General features: G+C 24.1%; 1 protein-coding gene across 1 annotated transcript in view; it reads left to right on the top strand.

Annotated features, from left to right (window-relative positions):
- Positions 1-22298, top strand: part of LOC112604329 (tachykinin-like peptides receptor 99D) — a 52457-nt gene that overhangs the window by 29389 nt on the left and 770 nt on the right. The window contains exons 3-6 of the mRNA XM_025353309.1: positions 9254-9402; positions 16080-16395; positions 18604-18704; positions 18842-18932. Of these exons, the coding sequence (XP_025209094.1) occupies positions 9254-9402; positions 16080-16395; positions 18604-18704; positions 18842-18932 (657 nt within the window). The remainder of the gene's footprint in view (positions 1-9253; positions 9403-16079; positions 16396-18603; positions 18705-18841; positions 18933-22298) is intronic.

Genomic DNA, 22298 nt, shown 5'->3' with positions numbered 1-22298 from the left:
CTCAAATAATGTTTCACCCACAGATATATTTTCACACAGTCACAGACTACAGTATATTCATGTTCATACAAATAAGTTTCAATTGTCTAGCACATAAACATTTTTTTATTTTTAAATTTATTATAATATTATTAATTAATGAAACCAAAAAAAAAAAAAAAAAATACATAGATATTCATATTGATTTAATATATAAATATAAATGTCACACTTCGAAATATATTGCGACCAACTTAGTTTTAATTATTTCTTATAGTCTAATTTAAATTAAGTCATTTGCTTTACGTAAACCCTGGTGTTTAATTTTATTTCATTGTATTTAATAAATGGTTACTGCTATTAAACTTGCTCTAAATTTTAAATACATTTAAAAATTTAAATAATCTCTTTAAGTTGATTAACTAACGTAACAAATTATATTTGTTCACAATCATTTAAATTTCCTGTTTTTTTTTTGTTGGCGATAAGAAACAATTTAACTGAATATAACTAATACAATGGCTTCACATCATTCTAATACAATTATGTCGATTGATTTTTCTATATTTTAACAAAACTAGAAAAATACAACACAAAAAAAATAATTATTAAATTAAGAATATTCTTTAGAGTATCCGTTAAACTCTTTTGAAATTTTAATTTTGTAACGTGGTATAAGTATTTTTAAATTTAAAATACCCATAACTAAATAATGTTCTTATCTTTAAATTTAGTCGCTGCAGATCTAATTAATCTAAAATTAAAAATTTAATATAATTACCTAAAAACAATTGAGTATATTATTAATATATAATTTATTAAAATGTAACTATTTAACTTATTATAAGTAATTTATATGTATATGCGAATTAATAATGTTTAATCGTCCATACACAATTTAGTATTTATTTTTTAAGAATAGCAAAAAAAAAAAAAAAAATAGAAATCATTAAAAATTAAGATATTTTTAAAAAAGTTACAAATTATTAAGTGAGTAAGAGACTGTCCTCTTCACTACTTCTTGCAATTAACACTAACACTAGTATTATAATAGAAATTGTGTGGTGATTGATTTTGGGTAATAGTTTAAGAGTAATACCAATTTAGCATGGTTTATTTTGTTTTTAAACAAACTATGAAGAAGGGAAAGAAAAAAATAGTTCTAATCACAGTAATTAAAAACTTATTAGGAAGTAATATTAGTGTCGTCATGCAATTTATTTCTTAATTAAATAATTGATATAGTATATTACTTAGTTTAATGAAGAAAATCCCTAAGGTATATTGTCGTTTTAATATTCTTGGGGGAATGGAGATAAGTATAATGTGAGAGAAATATAATATTCACAAATGCAGTTATATCTTATATACAAGTAAAAAACAAAATAAATGGTAATTTTTTCGTTTAATAGTTTATTCTTTAAAAAGGTACATCTTTATTTTATTATTATCACTAAAAAGATAGAAAATAGAATTTACTTACTGCATATAAATCATACTACAAGTAAAATATGTTGACAATTGTTTTAATTTAAGTGATGGCGTGATAACAGCTAGAGAGCGTCCAATGACACTGTTTTAAAATGTAAAGTCATTTAAATTAAATTATTTTGTATATTAAATATTATTAATAAAATCACGTAGCCGATTTTGTTTTAAGCATCGGAGAAGGTTGTCAGATATTGTGACTGAAATGAAAGGGTTTGGATAATTTATTAAATGTTTATTTATCTTAATATAATAAAAAGATGCAAGTATTGATATCGTTGAAATGTTGAGAAGACGCCACACCCGCATGTGTTATATTTGTCTTACATACATACGACATAGCAAATTTTTGTTCATCAGAATCCAATTTATGTTGTTAGCTTTAAAATTAGAGTAAATTTACCTATTACTAAACTTAAAGGTAAGAATTTTATCTAGGCATGACATAGATTTTTATTGATATTTTAATTTTAAACTGAGTTATAGCTATATAAAATATCAACTTTAAAATGCTCAAAACTCACTTTAAAATTATTATATTAATGATTAATGAAAGCCTATGTCATTGTCTAGATAAATTTCTTATCTGTAAGTTTAATAATAAGTAAATTTACTCTAATGTTAAAGCTAACAATATAAAATGGATTCTGCTGAATTAAAATTTGCTGTGTTGTATGTATGTAAGACGGATACGATACATGCTGGTACGGCGTCTTCTTAAGATATATAATGATGATCAAAATAATAAATACGTTCATAATTAAAAAAAGTTTAGTGAACCACGATTCTATATTTAAGCTAATTAATTTTAGATTTTAGTATAAAATAGGGACAAAAATTCGTAATTTGATAATGATTGATGATTGGTAAATGTTATTGACTTATATTTATTTCGATATGGATCGTAGTTGTTCTAACATATGAATAAAATATTATTTAGTAAAAAATTGCAAAGCACCTGTTATATAATAAATTTTTCTATAAAAACATACTTATTAATTTGTTTGTATTCCAGGGTACGATTCTAGTCTCATGACCTAAGAATTCTAGAAATATTCCAACTTAATATTTAGGTATACTATTGAGACTAATATGTTTTTCAGATATAAAATCATTTTATCTCTCATGATTTAAAAACAAAAAATTATTTTGAAAAACAATAATAATTTTACTCGTTTGACCAAAATAATCTCGCCCATGTAAATTTACAATTTTTGAACACTGACCCACTCGTATTATACGTACACAATTATAAAACTAAAATGTGTTTGTTTAAATCTAATTTCAACTTCTGGTGCAACTGACATGATTCTCACCGCTTACTCCCGAAATCTTCTGTGTAAACACAATAATGGATGTCCGTCATTATTGTTGCTGTTGTCTTGGAATTTCAAATAAGTGCAATGTAACTTTTGTAACGACCAGTGTGTTTGATTTTCAACCGACATATATTTTTTTTCCAATGCTATTAATATCGTAACTGTAGAGTTTGTATAATAATGATTCAATACTCATAATATAAATATAAATTCTAATTAGATCATAGTATACAATATTGCAAAATGTAAAAATCAGTAATATTATGATAAATAATTGCCTTTTGATAAATATATATTATAATTTGTGTTTTTCAATAACAATGCATTAGTATATAAAATACCAATGATTCGATGACAGCCTAAATTATAAAAAAAAAATCAATAAACTGCTCTTACCCTAGTAAATTTAAGGATCTTTTTAATAGTTGGTATTTATTTTTCAATTAATATTTAAATAGGTAATTAAACTTATTTTTTTCAAAAACACCGCAAATATTAAAAAGTAATAAAATATTGTTATAATATCATATTATATTATTCTATCAACTCATTAATTAATATCAACGTACAATAAATGCAATTAAAGTAATATAATATGTAAAAATATTCAAATTCAAATTTTTATAATTATTAATATCTAAGTTTTAAAATTTCAAAATTCCATTTAATTTTTCACTTAGTCTATACAAACAAAAATTAAGCACATGTAGGTACTAGCTTTTGATACTTTTAAACTGATACTATACAAATTATGATAATTTTTAAAAGATTAACTTATAAGTTATAAGAAACTACATATTATTTAAATTGTAGGGTTTTAAAATTCAAAAAAAAAAAAAATAATGTTATCAAAAAAAAAAATATATAAAAAAGTCTGAAAAATTTGAATATTTGATTTAAAAATATTTGAACCACTAAAACTGAAAATTAAATATTTTAAAATTTATAGAACCTTTGTTGAGGAAATCCTATTATCAATATTACATTTTTTTTAAATTTCAAATCTCTACGTTTATTTATTTTTCAATTACAACAAAAAAAAATAATATCGATTTTATAGAAAACTAATTTTTCGTAAAAATGGATCTAGTTCATATAATTATTCTAATCCTCAAAAATATCAACTAGAATCAATTTACAATCAGAAATTAGCCTTAAAGTTTAAATTTGAAGGATTTGCATAGTTCTAAAACACGATAAATAATTAATAACTGACATAAACATTATCATTTAAAAAAGCACACAAATTATAAAACCTGTACATTGCTCCGTTTAAAACCTAACATTTTCTGTTTAGAAAATTATTTTTCAATACTTAAAAACAAATAATATTGGTATTGTTAAAAAATAAAATAATAGGTGCCTTTGGTTTTTTCTTTTATGTGATATTATAGTTTTTTTAAATTACAAACCAAATTGTCGTATTAATGTTTGCAGTGTTAGTGATATATATTGTACATAAAGCAAACAAATAAAACTACAGAATAAAATATAAACTATTTTACTTTATATCGGAATTCCCATTATGTTAAAAAAAATAACAATAATATTTATTAAACATGAGATCCTTTTCTTTGACATTATTTTGGCCGTTACGCATTTCACATGACTATATGTACTGTATAGACTCAGCTGTCGATCTAGTGTGGTGTTTTGAGTTATTTCACAATGATAAGTAATAAATTTAGTTAAAACATTACAATATTTCATCCGACCATTACATAGGTCGTCTCAAACACCTTGTTCTAACAAAAATCATCTCCCAAGAATGGTTAATCATTTTTCTATGATGTTATTGTTGTACACGGAAAATAATATCCGGTTGCGTTCGATCCGCATTGGCACCCTATTGTGCGATTACCGTGGTAGGTAGCCATTTTAGATGAAATTCTTGGCCTTGTGCCGAAACCTAACTACTGCTGGCTTATAAATTTAAGTTCTCATATGCGCATACTTATATAATGTGATATGATACGCGTTTAGGTGCGTGTGCATGCACACTGAAATATGTGTTTGTTCTATTAATTATAATTAACGGTAATGACTCAGACAAAACCCTAAGCTAATAAATGGATTATTCTTAAATATACACCCAAAAAAATAAAGAGAAAATTCAACCCACACGTTATACATTTTATTAGACATAACCGACATGTATCTGACCAACAGTAATGTTTTTAAGGGATATATTATACAAGTCGACTACGCATATTATACCCGTGGCACCTATACTACCCACTGTTATAAAACGACAACAGAATTTAAACTTTATTGCGCAAGACTTTTAATTAAGATAGGTACAAGGTAACCATAACGTTTTTTTTTTTTTTAAAAAAAAAATTTATTTTAGACATTTAGACAGTTTAAGAAGAGTGATTTATTTGACTTTAGAGCTGTTTGTGTTACAATTAACTTAACAATTTACGAGTTAAAAAAAAAATTAAAATATTGCTATATTTTTTAAGTGGATTAAAAATGCACTTTTTATGCAAGATAAATTAAAAGTATTTGATATTATAATTATGTTATTTTTTTGGCAATCTAGATTACTAGATCAAACTATAAATAATAAGAATTCCTACGTAAAAAAAAAACTCTTTATTTTGAACGTCACATAATGATTCAGTGTTCGAATATCACAGGAAATAAAAAATAAAAAACAAGGTGATCATAAACTATAATAATAATAATAATAATAATAATAATATTATACCTATAGTATTTGTATTGTGATATGAATTTATATTATATTTCATTTTTAATAAATAATCACTAAATATTGCAAACAATGCAATAAAACTATCGATTTGTACCGTATTGGGTTTAGTATACATGCCATTGTGTTTATTCTTGATTATATGTAAAAGACTCAAATAATTTTTTTATGCTTCAAATGCATTTTATGTACGTTTAAGAATAATATGAAATATATATTTATTTTATGATTTTATTTTTAATACTTGAGTACTTAAAAACATCGAAAAAATCTCTAATTTACTTTTATTCGAAGGTAAAATGGCTTTACTCATCTAATAAAATATGTATATACTAATTAATCATGGTAATTATTTAAAAATATTTATAAAACATAAAATCCTCTGTAAGTAAATACTCAGGTCTTAAAAATTATCATGGACATACGAGTATAAGTATTTGAAAATATTTTAAATGTGTTTTGTTAGTATAATATAATTATTTATAGTAAATTCAATAATTTTTAATTTGAGTACTTTATGATGAATAGCTATACCTAAAAAATGATTTGTTTTTATTATATTTTAAGAGTATTTTTAACAAGATGTACGTGATTACAATTTACAATTAATATTTTAACGGCTTACAGCGTTAAATGCTTTAGAATATAATATTTTTATAAACATTTATTGATATCATCTAAACATTATAGTTAAAATAAATTATAAAATACAAAGTGATTCTTTAATATCAAATAATTATTATTTCAAAATTGTTTTTGCAAATATTTATTTTATATAACCTCCAGTCAAAATAAAATAACATTTAGATGTTCAAAAAAAAATTTTTTTTTTTCAAATATTTTTTAAGTTTCTTACTTTTTTGAATGATAACATATTATTTTAAATTCATATTCTAAAGCAAAATATTTTTTGGAATAATCTGTATTCGGAAGAGTAGTTTATAAGTTTTAACTATTTATAATTTGGATTAGCTGAGTGGAGTAGTATACGAATACTCCACAAAATGATAGTTTGCTACTCTACTTATCAAAACTTTAAATACTTAAAACTATTAACTGTTCGTTCAAATATATGTTATATGTATCATATTATGTATTATATATTAAAATACTATAAAAATATTCCATTTCAGAATATGAATTTATATTAGAATATGATAAAAAAATATAAAAAAATATTATTTTTCTAAAAAAAGTTGTTTTATTTCTACTAAAATCTATGTGAAAAAAATACTTTCAAAAGCATTAATGGATTTTGAAATAATGAGTATTGTTTGATAAAATAATCATTCATAATAATAATAATAATAATAATATAGATACGTTTCATTGTTGACGAACTCAACGTCTTGTACAGGTGAAGAAATATGTGGTTTTATAATCCAGATACAAAGAGTCGTTTTTGCACGATTTATCGTCATCTTCATCCACAAAACAATAATTTATTCTCACGCCCGTCGCCCACATACTATAATTGTATTTACCCAAACCCGTATATCGAGTGCAGACTTAGCTCGACTGTGCAATGTTGGTAATACCTATATGGCTATACATATATATTATACTATATAAGATTGCACCGGGGACACGTTAAACATCGATAAACAGACCAGAGTCGATATTTATCGTCCCTAAAATATTATATATCCGGTGCGACAACGGGTCTGTCTCGGACATCCGACACACGTGACCTATGACCATCACGTTAACGATATACGTAATACCCAGAGGATGAAACAGATATAAGCTAATATCATTAATATTATTATACTTACACGATCTGACCTGATGAAAACGGCGTAATACGTATTATTATATATTGTATTGGTGAAATTACAATTTATAACATATTTTGATACAAGTATCTGGTATTTATTTACTATTACAGCATGGAGGTTATTAAACCGAGATTTTACCATAAGCCGTTGTGTGTAAAGTTGAATACACTTGACTTACGCAGGTAACGGGTTACTAACATTATATTAGCTACATGTCAGTTACACGGAATACTATATGAAATGGATATTATCAAAACGTTTATCGGATTTAGTAGAGATGTGTTTACTATATATTATTATTGTTACAAAGTAATTATTGTTAAATTCCCTGCTTGTGTGGGACGATTAAATGTTCGCATGAACTTAAATGAACTAAAATAACTAATAAAATATATTAAGATAATTCCTTGACTTCTATAAGTTCTATCAATTCCAACTACAATAGTTTTGATTTTTAATTACAACGATTAACATATTTATATATTTTTCATTAATTTTCTTTTCCTTTAAAAATGTACTGTACATGGTTAAAACAGTCTTATTAAGTTTAAAATTTAGTACAGGAACAATTATGTTTTTTCATAAAATCATACTAAATATATAAAAATATTAAATATACGTAAATATAATATATGTATACCTATTAAGTTTCAGTTTTTAATATTAAAATCACAAAACAAAATAAAATTAACAAATATTTTTATTTGAAATAAAAACGTCACAAATATTATATAATATAATTATTATAATAAATATAATTATATACTATTGTACACTACACATTAATCATTAATATTTTAATGTTCAATACTAAAATAACGAAAAAATAAAAATAAAAATTAATGAGTATCTTTTTCATTATAAATCAAAACTCCATTTCCATCTTCAAAGTCATTATTTAATTGATCAATGCTATTTTAAAAATATCACAGTAAAATTCTTTGACATCTTTAGGAACTGTAAAATATTTAATTAAATTTTTTATACCATTCTGTTTTGGCTCTTTTATATGATTGAGCTGTAAAAACTTCAAGACATAATTTAAATTTTTTAAGTTTGCATTTCGTTTTAAAACTTGTATTTAATGTTGGAGTAACTTCATAGTATAAACTATAAAGATGAAATTCCTACTAATTTTTTTTTATAAGATAAAAGACTATAAGACTATTGAGTAAAAAATAAATTGTATATAACCAAATGTAGGTATATTAATAGTACTCACTAAATAATTTGTTACTTTATTAGTCATAAGCTTAACTTGCTTAGATCACATCTCTTCTAATTTATTGTATTTATAACTATTTAATAATTTAAAAGAACTTTTAAAATTTAATATATTCATAACAAAATATATTTAAATTTTAATGTATATTTTTTTCGTTGAAATATGGAATTATAAATATTAACATTGTAACATGATTTTTATTTTAGTACTATCATAAAGAAACCATGATCAGCTATCATAAATTTTAGTGGAAAACTACTATCTGTAAATAAATATGGATAAGCTAAACATATAGTTATTTTATGTTGACTTTCATATTGTTTTTTTATTTATAATCGTTGGTTTCTTTTAATACGATTTAATTAAATAATTTTAGAGGTTTTAGCGATATTTTATTTGCTTCTTTTGAATAAAATTTAGTTTAGTTGCTATATCAATTATATGTAATTACACATTATGAATATAATTATAGACATGAAAAGCGTGACCTATGATTTAGTAAAGGATATATTATGTTTTGAAAAAAAATAGAAACAGACATATTTGGAAAAAAATTCGATTGGAAATAAAACGTAATGAAAAAAAAAAAATAAACTTTATACTGGGATCTTGTACGTTTTAACCAAAATTAATGATTTCAATCAAGTTTTTACAATCTTCTCTGTAATAATCAACATATAACTAGATTTTTATTAAAAACAGAGATATCACTTCGTTTGTTTCTCATGTATTTATTTTCTTTTTTTAGTTTCAAGCTGCTCTGCTGCAACGATGGAACCTACCGTCGTTCATGTGCGCCTTTTGTCCATTTATACATGTCCTTTCCATTACGGTTAGTGTGTTCACACTGACCGCTATAGCTGTGGACCGGCGCCAAGCAATACTCAATCCGTTCTCGTGAGTATTTTATTAATTGCAGCTTGCAAACTTTTAAGAATTGGGTCACATAGTTTATTAAAAGGTGATTCAAAATGCAGATGGTTCTACTTTAATGTTATCGATTCCCTTATCTTATAATTATGAAAAAAATCATGCGTGCAATTAATCCTCACTTAATAAATAATTACTTAAAGGCTACATTACTACAGATATAATATTTAAATTGTAAATACATTTATTTATTTTAGTCTATGATTAGACATGTATCATTGAATATTTTTTATTACGTTTCAGTTTTTGAAGTAATTCTCTATTTATTTTTTTTTCGTAACAAATAATAATTAATCAAGCATAAAAAAAAATTACCGTCGAATTACGATTTAAATTAATCAAATTTCATCTAAATTCATAGTAAATAAATCACTGCTATTTCTATAGTTTACTTAACTAATACAAACGCGTAAAAAACTAAAAAATATAAATTACAATGAACAAATAAATCCTATATGCTTAATTACGTATATACTCTAATTGAATAAATAACAATTGAATTTAATGTTTGGAGTTTCACCGAATTTATAAATTTATAATCCAAACTTAATTCTCTTAAGCATAGGGTATATAGACGTATAGTGATGCGTTTAATATTAATTTTAAAAATATGAATCATCGTATATTTGAAGAACATTTTGAATGAATATTAGTTAAAATCGAGTTCTTTATTAACATTTATTCAAAAACTGTCCATATTTTTTTTTACACTTTGATAAAGACTATTGAAAAACTAAAAAACTCATGTTTAAAGTTCCGTACAGAGTCAACTTTTGATCTACAAACATGTGAACATGCTGTATAAAACTTTATAAACAATTCATAAAAAAAGCATTCAAAGGAAAAAAACATAGTAAAAAAAAAAAAAAACACTGTAAAAGTTAGAACCAATGCATTCCTCTATACGTACCCATTCTAAAATAGCTGTTTTTTTAATATAGTTTAGTATCAAATGTTAGTGTTTTTGAATGATGAAAAGCATAAGATATGCGTGAGAACTTTTATACTTCACAATAAAAACATAACATTATTTTTTAAGTTAGAACTACTTGAGATGTTAACTTTGGACGCCGGTTAAATAACAATTAGATAATATAAATTTATATTTTTATGTAAACCATGAATGTCGATATGGAAATTGCTTTTAATATCAATTTTATGACTGATTTAAAGTTTGAATAAAATAATTTGACAATATATTTCGTACACTGAACTGAGCCTTCGACTCTCTTAATAATAATATCATAAAAATTAGTATTAGTGTTGTAAGTATATCTACAACATTATTTTCGTGTAATAGCAAGTATGGTATCCATATTACATGTCAATATAATGCCATAATGGAACTATTATTGTTTATCATTTGATATTTAAATAATATTTTATTTATATAATAAAATACGTTCTAACCATACGTCTTACAAGATTTTTTTTTAAATTTGTTTTATAATACTCTCTTACTAATAATTTATTAAACATAGATGTAAATATTTTTTAATTTACTTTTAGTGATAAATTAAGTCATACTTCATACATTAATATTATTACATATGTATTCGTAATATTATAAAATCAAAAATACATATTTAGTAGTGTCATCATTTTCTCAAATAAATAAATATAAATAATTGAGTATATATAACTATTGTGGATTTAAATTTATTAAGCCACTTTGACTATAGCTAGAAACTAGATCAATTTTCAAGGTATCTTGTATCTTTTACTAGATAGACAATATTAGTATAACTTAAAACTAGTTAAAATATTAATTAAATACCTAATTTATTCATTCGACAGCATCAATATCCTTTTATACAATATAATAACAATATATTGCAATATAATAACGTATTCATTATAAATAATATACTTGTTATGTGTACATATAAACCACAAAATCGCTAATACTAATCCAATGAAATCCCTAGAGTACACATTTTGAATAAGAAATCCTAAGCACGTACGTTCATTATTATTTTACATAAATAATAATAGTGCGTAAAATGCATGTGAATAATGGGTAACGGTAGTTCATTGCAGAGTATAATGAATGATGATAAAAAAAAAAAATATAATACAACCCATTTGATATGATCAGTAGGATAAGAAATCGTAGCCAACCATAATATGCGTTATGAAATATCAGCTGCTACAAGTGCCTGCAGTTTAATATAACATTTCTAGTTATGCTTAATAATATACGTTATCCAGGCCCATACAATAAAAATTTCAATTTTCTAAAAGTAATATTATTGTCTAAAGTGCGTGACGTTATTGAAATTATATTAACGTGGATTAAAACAAATACACATACAATACGACGTACCTAATATTATTGATTTATATTCACACGCATATATTCTGTAAAGAAGATTTGAAATGAAAGAGTTAAATATATTTATTTTTATTTAAATTTCGGCTCAGCAGTTGCCTATACTCGTTATTCGTTACACTGACAATAACGGTACAAATCGATTGCACGTTCTACTGATTCTCCGAGTAAACCACATGACTACATGGAACAAGAACGAGTGTATTATTATTATATTTACGTCGGTATTATGAAAATAATGTGATATCATAATATAATTAGATGCATAGATACTGCCATACTATGAAATAGAATGCCGCTTACAAAAAAATGATCTTTACTAGTTAATTATTTTTTTTTTCTTTACCGCAGAAAAAGTTATTTCATCAAACCGAACCACTCAAGTGTTGTAAAACTAAAATGTCCTGTCGATAATGGTTCATGAAATAATTGTTGAAAAAATAATTATAGCGCATTCTGCAAAATATAACAAAAGTTTTATTATAATTACAATTTTTAGAGTATAAATTATAAAATTATTTGTTCAGTGGAAACGATAATAATTAAAATTTTCTATTGCCTGATCAACTTAATTCATTATTATTATGATCAATTGAAAATCATATAATTACTAAAACTATTAATTCTACATTAAAACTTAGTAATATAATATTAATAATAATGGCGAATGAATAAAATATAAAAGTTTAAAATGTATAAATAATACCAAAAATTGTAGAACTGACAACCATTGTATCAAAAATAGGTACTATTAAACAAAAGAGGCATTATTTGGGTATTTTGCATAATAGTAACGTGAGAACTTAATAATGACTATCATGATAAATATTCAATATTTCATTAATAATAATAACCATGATGATGTTGATTAAACAATAAATATCATGTAGGTATATGTGGTTTAAAATTCTAATTACAATAATATTTGCTAATTTATGTATACAACTATACAAGGTTTCTTGTAAATGGTTTAATCTATAGAAAAATTATATTATTTATGAAAAATAAATTATTTTTACTCATATAAATAAACTGTAAGATATCCTTAAAAATAAAGACTGGTATACTCTATCTTCGCAGCGATTAATTTCTGTAAATGATTTACCATTAAATTCAAATTTAACAAATTTATTACAGTGGAAATAAGTATATTCTCAAAAAATCGGAATTTACTATAAAAAAAAAATCAACTTCTACTGTTATTCGCAGTTTGTAAAATCATAACTGTCATAAAATTAAAATAAATTTTAACAAATGAAATTAAATATTAATACTTTCATGTTAATACAAAAGTTTTCAATTATTGTCTACCAAACTTAATGAAACCATCTCTTCCTTATTAGAAGATAAGAAACAACCATTAACTAGCTCAGAATATGAAACATATTTTATTATTAACCCACCAATACCTTATATAGGATTAAACTATATGCAACACCTATGGCGTACAACTTACAGTAAAACATATCCTTATAGAATGTCGCAATCTCTGACAAGAACGTGAGGAAGATACCTTCTCTATCAGGGATGACTCCAGAAACTTGGTTGGGAGAGAGGAAAGGGTAAAGTTATAATGTTCATAATAATGGAACAGCTTCTGTTCTTTATCCACCTCAAATAATTCAAGCTCAGAACCTCATCGTAACGATGATTGTAACAATAAAAATCATCTGGCTAGTATTTACCAAAAAATATAAAAAAATAATATATCTGCTATTGTTTTAATTTTAAGCTCGCTTCTGTACTTTTCTACAACTACTAATGGTAGTTACTGCCACGGATGTATATTAAATTAATAAAAAAAGAAAGAAGTTTACATGATATTTATTTAGCCGTTGAAAAAATAACTGTAATTTACATTATAAAATAAGTTATTGGACAATCAGAATATTATCTTAAAATTTTAAAAATATAAGCCTGTTCTATAATATAAATAGTACGAATAATTATGTATATGACTTACCCAAAAACTATTTATGACAATAAATTGTTAATCATGTAAAAGCTTTTTTGCTTACTATAATTTATATGATATACATAAATAAAGAGAAATTTAATATTATAAATTAATTTAACCATCATTTTTCAATGTTATATCCATAACATTAACTCCAAATACCAGTTTTTAAAAAAAATAAACAAATAAAAAGAAATCGAAAAATCCATCACGGTGTAATTAGCGTTAAAGACTAGGATTATTATAGATTGGAAGGTTTTTTTTTTTTTACTTTGCCTTTTATAAATTCAGTTGTTCATATTCACAAATAACTTGATATTGGTAAAAATTATAATTTTTTTTTTATTTACACATTTTTAAATCTCTATAAATATAATACATAATATTACTGCACAGCTCAACAATAAAAATTAGAAATGAAAAATGTTTTGTTGAATCTTTAAACAAAAGTAATAGGTTCTTTGTCGACTTATTAAATGCTAAAAATCGCTTCTTAACTTACCCTCAGCTTCAGGACCTATACTTATGGTGGAATTAGTAAAATTCCACTTTATAATACGATTATTATTTTAGTTCTATAAAATCAATAGTTTCGTTCATATAGACAAACAACTAAAAGTAATTTAAAAAAATAAAATTAAAAATTATATTTTAGCTTAGATTTAACCATACTTAGGTTTTTATACTTTACCTATTTAAAAAAAAAAAAATGCTTTATCTTTGCTTAATGGTAGTTTGAAAATTATTATAGTTATTTAATTTTTTAATTTTAAACATATTTAAACAAAACAAAATGAATATTTTTCCATTTTTTTTTTTTTTGCACTTTTTATAAATCATAGTTTAAAAACTTTAAACTTAAGTTATTTCATAAACAAAGCACTTTAAAATACAGTATTATCTTAATCAAAATGTATTTATATATCAGCACTTTCACATCTAATATTCGATATATTAAACATTTCTAAACTATTTCGATAAAACTCTATGGGGTCTAGGTATTAGGTAGTAAAATATTATTTTTTATAATACGATCGTATTATGCTACATACGATAATGTTATGAAAGTAAGTATTTTACAGAATATTATATCAAATAGGTTTCGTATATTTTATTTATAATAATTCTTTTATGCGTTTTGTATACAAGTATGAATAATAATATAACACAGACGATTCAGTTTTCATCTCCTCAACCGTACGACGTGCGCACTTATCTAAATAGGAAGTACGTCAAAAATATAAGACCACAATGGATCTTCAAATATTTTGTGAACATTTTTTAAAGCGTATTGTCGTTTATTGAAGTCCTTCACATACCATCTGCAATTTGTATCGTTTAACTTAAAGAGCATTTTTTATGATCGATCAACCACATGGAAGATCATTAATCGTGTTAAACCAATACATTTCTTACAAAAATATTGAAAACTGTACATAACTTGAAGGGAAAAATTCGCTTTCAACTTTCTAAAAACCATATTATTAAATTTTCTTCTTTTCAGTTTGAACGATGATATGCTGAATAGGATACGACTTTTAATATTATATCCGAGACAGTCACTGGTGAGGAAAACAAAATTAAAAGCTATAATGAGTACATCATTTTTTTTGAAACCTCAAAAAATATGCTTAGGAAAAAAACCTATATTATTGTACTTATATTTAGCTACATAAGTTTTATATACAAACTAGCTAACCAGGCAACACATTGTTGTGGTTATTAAAACCCGTTGAATTAATGTTATACAAAACTATTAAATTTATAAAGTTCTTATGATTGACAACATTAAAATTTAATCTTATAAATTAGGTAGATATCGTTAATTTTTATCTATTTTTAATAATAATTTTTATAATTTTAAATTATAAAAGTGTTTAATGTTATTAATGTTATCTTCTGCCTGTCAACCAGTTTTTTTCCGGAAAATCAAAATTATTAATTAATACCTTAGAGTTATGTTTAAAGTTATAATTAGAATTATAACACAACATCAGACGCACTATTCCAAAATCAAACATGTTATTATTTTCTTTTCTCTCTATCTCTCTCTCAAATATCTCTCTAATATTATATATTCAATCAAGATATAAATTATTCTATACTTTAAGTTGGACCAAATCACATTCATGAGCAAAATCAAAATCGGCTGTGTAGTTCTGTAGCGCATTACACGCAAACCCGTTGTACGATTAATCTTCACATATAAATATAATAATACACTTTTAATTTATTTTGTATTCACGGAACAAGCCTTTTTTATTGTATCCTATAATATAAAACATTTTAAATATATAACAATCCCAATGCAATAATATATTAATAACAACAGTTGCAATGCATTTATGTTCGCAGTGCAAGGACATCAAAAACCCAATGCCTGTGCGTGATCGCATTGATCTGGATTGCCGGCTTGGTGCTAAGTTCGCCGATGGCGTATGCACAGCGGGTAGTTTTCGTGTCCGAAGACTGGCCGTTCTGCCTCAATGTCAATCTGCCAAACAACGTGATGTTCGTGTATAGAGCGCTACTAGTAGTCGTCCAATACCTCATACCACTATCGATCATGACGTGGGCCTATTCCGGGATAGGATTCGCTTTGTGGGGATCTTCGGCTCCCGGAAACGCACAGTCACAGAGAGACTTGAATCTGATGAGAAATAAAAAGCGGGTAAGTTGCCAATATATCACGAGCAACATTATTGTAGTTTTTATAATAGTCGATATAATAACAGCCTTTGTAGTGTAGACCAATTATTACGTATGAAATAATGATGAACATAATAAATAATAATATGTATATTTAATACATATTTGTACATGGTAATATTATATTATGTACTACAACTATAACTTCATAATACCATGGAACTGATTGATAAGTTTCCACAAATTATCTTTTTTTATTAATTCGTATTAATATAATTTATAGCTGTCACCGTGACCGAAGTTTAATACGATTTTACCATTAGGTACATTGCAATGTATATTATATAGTTATAATTGTTATGCTTCTAAATTGTAAAACTTTACGGTTTAAACTTTAGGTTCTGGTAGATTCGACTTTCAAACATTTAAGCCCGGATTAATAAGAATAATTTAATGTTTTCTCTTTTTACTCTTTTTAAAACTAACTACGAGTAAATTATCAAAGAACCAAATAATATTTGACCACAATTAAAAATAAAATTAATCTTCCAATAACTCTTTACAGAATGTTATTTGATTGGCTAATCATAATATTATTTTATTTTTTTAAACTTTATTGTGTAATATAGAAACGTTCAGAATGTTATAATAGTCGCATTATGTAATAATATTAATATGTAACAAATATGTTTAAAAAAGTTTTGATTTCACCATTAAATATTCTTGAGATGACATTTAATTTATATATATATATATATATATATATATATATAATATAATTTAACTCCGTGAAAAATAAATCTGAATACTTAAATTTTTTTTTTTAATTCTGTGAATACTTAGTGAGTATTTTTTAAACTATTAAAAATACAGAAATAAGTCTTTAAATTTTTTTTGAATAATTTATAAAGTATTATTTAATATTTATTTTACAATTACGTGGAAGCAATTTCAATTCATAATTTTATTAGAATTATTACATTGATTTGGTACATATTTGATATTATTATTGATATTTAAACATGTAGAGCATTTATTTTTAAACAGAATATTATAAGTTATGAGAGCTGAGAACATTTATATACGCGTAATAACAGCTAAGTAGTAGGTTAACTCTAAATAATATGCTATTTCGTAGGTACCATAACATAAAAATACATTACGTGCCTTAAAAATAAATGCAAATGAAAAATATTTTAAGTTTAAAAAAATCGAATTTTTGTGAGAATAATTAGTATACATTTTTGTTGAATATATTATTAAATATTATAGTTTGCGTTATTTACGAATTTCCTATAAGACTCTATCTTATTAAAATATTTGAATCTTTTCCGTTACACGTCATTATTTTATCTGATCAATTTTCCAAGCAAGTGATCTTACAACGTCAATCGGCGCTAAAAAAATGATTTTTAACTTATGATCTATACGACTATACATTAGGTGGTTTTGTAAATCAAATCGGATAAATTTTTCGATTTAAACTACGCCCTACGATTGAGTGATTCAGCGCCATTTCTCTACAGATATATTGTTAGCCTATGTAGTAATGCTAGCATAGTTTCCTGCTATACTTTCATTCTGTAAGCATATGTAAAATCATCTCGAGTATGTCACTACTTGAAGGGTAAAAATCATTTTTTTTTTTTTTTTTATTAACGTCTTACAGAAACTCTGTTTGGATCTTTTCTCTACGTATTCCTAAAATGTTAATGCATTTTAAATTAATTTCTTTTGAGTATTATCCTATATCTTACATTCTATAATTGATTACGTGCGCATTTTAAATATACGGTAATAGTTTACAACCAGGTTTTAAATAGATATTCTTTTAATTTTTCTAGTCATAACTCATAAGTTCACGTTTTTTTGAAATTATTATACTATTATACTATTTGTCCTAATTTTTTTCCCCTTAGACTTATGAGTTATAGTATACGGTATATGTTCACAATTAATTCTAAGTCATAGAAAAAATTAAATTTTATTTTTTATTTAGAAATGTCATTCACATAGTTAACTTTATTATTGTGAGTATCTTTTCCGAAGTCTTCAACACGAAAACTTCATATTATGATTAACCTATATGTTTGATCATACAAACTTACACAACCAATTATAACTAAGTTATATCATATTATATAATAAATATAGTAGTTATATTTTATATAATATTAATTATGAAGTTAGAATACAGTCATATTAAACTTGACACGATTATATTTTCAAGGTCATAAAAATGCTTATCATCGTCGTCGCGCTGTTCACATTATGCTGGTTACCCCTGCAAACGTACAATATATTACAACACATATTTCCTCAAATTAACGAGTAAGTATTGTATTTTTATTATAATTTTATATTTTTTTTTAATTATTGACTTATTTTATTATTAATATTATTATTATTATTACCAATACTGTGCTTTTGATAAATAATAATATATTTTATTATCAATTTTATTTCAGATATCCTTACATCAACATAATTTGGTTCTGTTTCGATTGGTTCGCCATGAGCAATAGCTGTTACAATCCATTTATTTATTCAATATATAACGTGAGTACAAAATATTTAAGTTTAATGGATAAAAACTTTTTTCTAATTTATAGTATAGTTTTAATCATATCATGTTTATAAATCGTAACCAAAAGCATAAATGTAAACAGTGATAATAAATTAAAAATTTTCTGTTTACTTTGACGACATTATATGATATTGATACATATATTATTAAGACCCTTTTCTGCGTGAATTTTCGTGTGAACTGCTAATGAAATTTTTGGATTATGTATAATATACATTGTATATTATGTACAGTATACCTACAACTTACTGATGTTTATACATAACTACTCAACGGTAGTCAATAAGTAACGTTTTGTAATAATGACTTTGGTTAAAGGAATTTCAAAACAAGTTTAAGAACATTAATTATTAATATGTAATTACTAATTATGTATTTTATAGTACTTTTATTCTTTATATTTTAATGAAGCCTACGAGAATACTCAAAGACAATACCACAATTAGTTAGTTTTTTAATAATGGTCATTTTCCAAAAACATTTTGTGGTACAAAACCTACAATTTGTGTTTATCTCAAAGTTAATAAACTTAAATAAAGTATTTTATGTTTAAATTATGTTTATAAAACATCAACGTTCTAATAATTATATAATGACTATAAAAATACAATTATTCTACAGTTAACTTTTCACTTTAGAGGCAAGTTTACACTTAATGTATTATATGAAATAATTTTTTACGCAATTTAAATGTCATCAACGTCATTACTGTATTCTTAACATCAAAAGCTTGTGAAAATTATTAAAAAGACATACAACTTTAAATTTGTAAGAACTCTGTAATAGGATGTATCTTATAATTATTCACTTTTTACTTAACCTTTAGTTTTTATAATAAAACAAATTAAAATTTTCATTATCTAAAATCTATTGTAAATTATATTTATATATCTAATAATGTGTCAGACTGTATATCGACAATAAAATTTAAATAGTAAAATTGAATTACAATAATGAATAAATTAATATTTTTTTTTTAATCTGTCATTAGAATTTGTTTAATATTTCTTCTATTCTCCACAATGTCTTCCAAATTTGATAATTCAGAAAAAGCGCAATCTTCAATACCTTTAGTAGTTTAAATAAAACTTCTTAATGTTTTTAAAGCATGTTTAGCTTGTTGAATTATTACTGTAGTGACTTTCTCTTCATCGTGTAATTCGTCTTCACCCTCATTGTGATTTTTGATATTTCTAATAAAATGTCGTTATCTGTCCATGTTCCACATAGATATAAATTGTTGTCTAATTCCACTTATAGTGAAATTCCATTTATCATCAAAAATAGTTAAGTTATCTATTGAAATAATATCACCGTCTTTAAAACCGGTTTTATGAAGCAATTTTATAATATGGTCTATTGTGTTACACTTCTCCAAGCCTTATCAGACATTTTTATTACTTGGAGTATGTTTATAGAAAATGATTCATTATTACCGATATTATCGACTGATCTTCTGATTATTTCTTTTCTATAAAACATTTTAAAATGTTGTATAACGCCTTAGTCCATAGGCTGAAGAATAGACGTTGCATTAAATGGTAAATAGTATACTTTAATGGAACTTAATGAAATATCGTTGTCATGAGCTGTACAGTTAGGTATCTATGAATAGGTAGTAAAACTTTTCGATTTTCTAATTTCATTTTTCTATCAAAATTTTAGAACCATTCACTAAATAATGACGAAATCATCCAAGTCTTTTTATTTGACCCATAGTCGATTGGTAAAGATTTAATTCCTTTAAAACACCTAGGCTTCTTTGCGTTGCCAATGACGGATAATTTTAATTTTTCATTTCCAGACATATTTTCTCCTATCATAATTGTAATGCGCTCTTTAACGTATTTTCCACCCGAACATTGTTTACCTTTTAACATTAGAGTTATATCTGGTACGTATGTGTTTTAATATTTCATCAACACTAAAAATATCAATAGAAGAAAATCCTGCTAAAGTGTCAGGAAGATTTTTAATCCAATTTGAACAACAATGAATGTCTACTGTCTAACTTTCTTCACAAACTTTTCAAAAAACTACATCATGCCTTTTTTTCAATTTGTAAGCCAACCGTTACTAGCTTTAAAATTAGTATGCCCTAGTTGTTGTACATATTCGTTTGCTTTTTCAAGTAAAATTTTTCCATTTAATCATATGTTTTTATCTCAGCACTGAGTAAACATTTTTAATAAACATATATCGATATCCAAATAAGAAGTCATCTTGATTTTTTTCATATTTCCATATTGAATTTCAAAACTTTATCCTTCTGTTTAATAATTGACGATAATGTATTTGATGAAATATTGAATTCATTGGCGATTTCACATTTTTACGATCACCTTTTTCAACTAACTATATTAAACGAACTTAATCCGAAATTCTAAGGACATTTAATTTACGCTTTTTTTTTCATTTCACTATATTATTGTACGAACGACTATAAAATATATTGATTACCTACAAACGCGCGCAATCACAATTACTATACTAAATGTACCTACTGTACAATTTTCTATTCCTACTTAAATAAAAATAATATTTATGTACTCGAGATAACGAAAAACGATTAATTTTATATCGATTTATCGAGAGCGAAACACTATTAGTTGTAATGGTAGTTTCAAGGGGACTTAAATGTAGTTCGAGATAACTAAAAATTCAAGATATCGACGTTCGACTTAGTAGGAATCTACTGTATTACAAAATAAATCTTATTAGTACGTAAATTTAAATTTAAAATATTTTTTATTGAAACGCATGAAAAAATAATTTTTCCTTAAGAAATATTTTGTCCTACATTAAAGAATTTAAAAATTAATATTTATTTTTAATTTTCATAGAATTAAATATTTGTAGTGAATAATTCTTAATTATCATTATGATAGTAAAATTAATTTTCACTGATAAGTTACCTACTTAATTTTCTATGTAAATAAAAAGTATTATGTTCAGCAGAAAAAAACTGTGTATTATAAATAGTGAATGAAGTGTTTAGATGTTAATTTGAGTGCGTGTTATGTATACACTGTGGTTTACTAAATAGATTTTCTTTTTTTAACGAATTAATCGATTTGTTGAATTGACGTGATTAAGTTTCGGAACGTAGTTTTTAACGAGAAATAATTTCACAAATCTGAACTTTTTAATGAAAATTTTTGGTTTGAATAGAAAATTAATTAGTTCAAAACTTCAAACTGAAAATATCAAAATTAGCGTAAACAATAAAATTATAAAATCGTCTATACAATTTTACAGATATTACATTAAAAAATTACGGATTCTCCTATTATTACAATAAAGAATTCGATTATAAATTTAAATATTCTAGGTTTTGG

Source organism: Melanaphis sacchari, unplaced genomic scaffold, assembly GCF_002803265.2.
Source record: "Melanaphis sacchari strain LSU unplaced genomic scaffold, SCAv2.0 Contig0_pilon_pilon, whole genome shotgun sequence".
Classification (NCBI taxonomy): Eukaryota; Metazoa; Arthropoda; class Insecta; order Hemiptera; family Aphididae; genus Melanaphis; species Melanaphis sacchari.
This window is presented reverse-complemented; position numbering and strand designations above follow the sequence as displayed.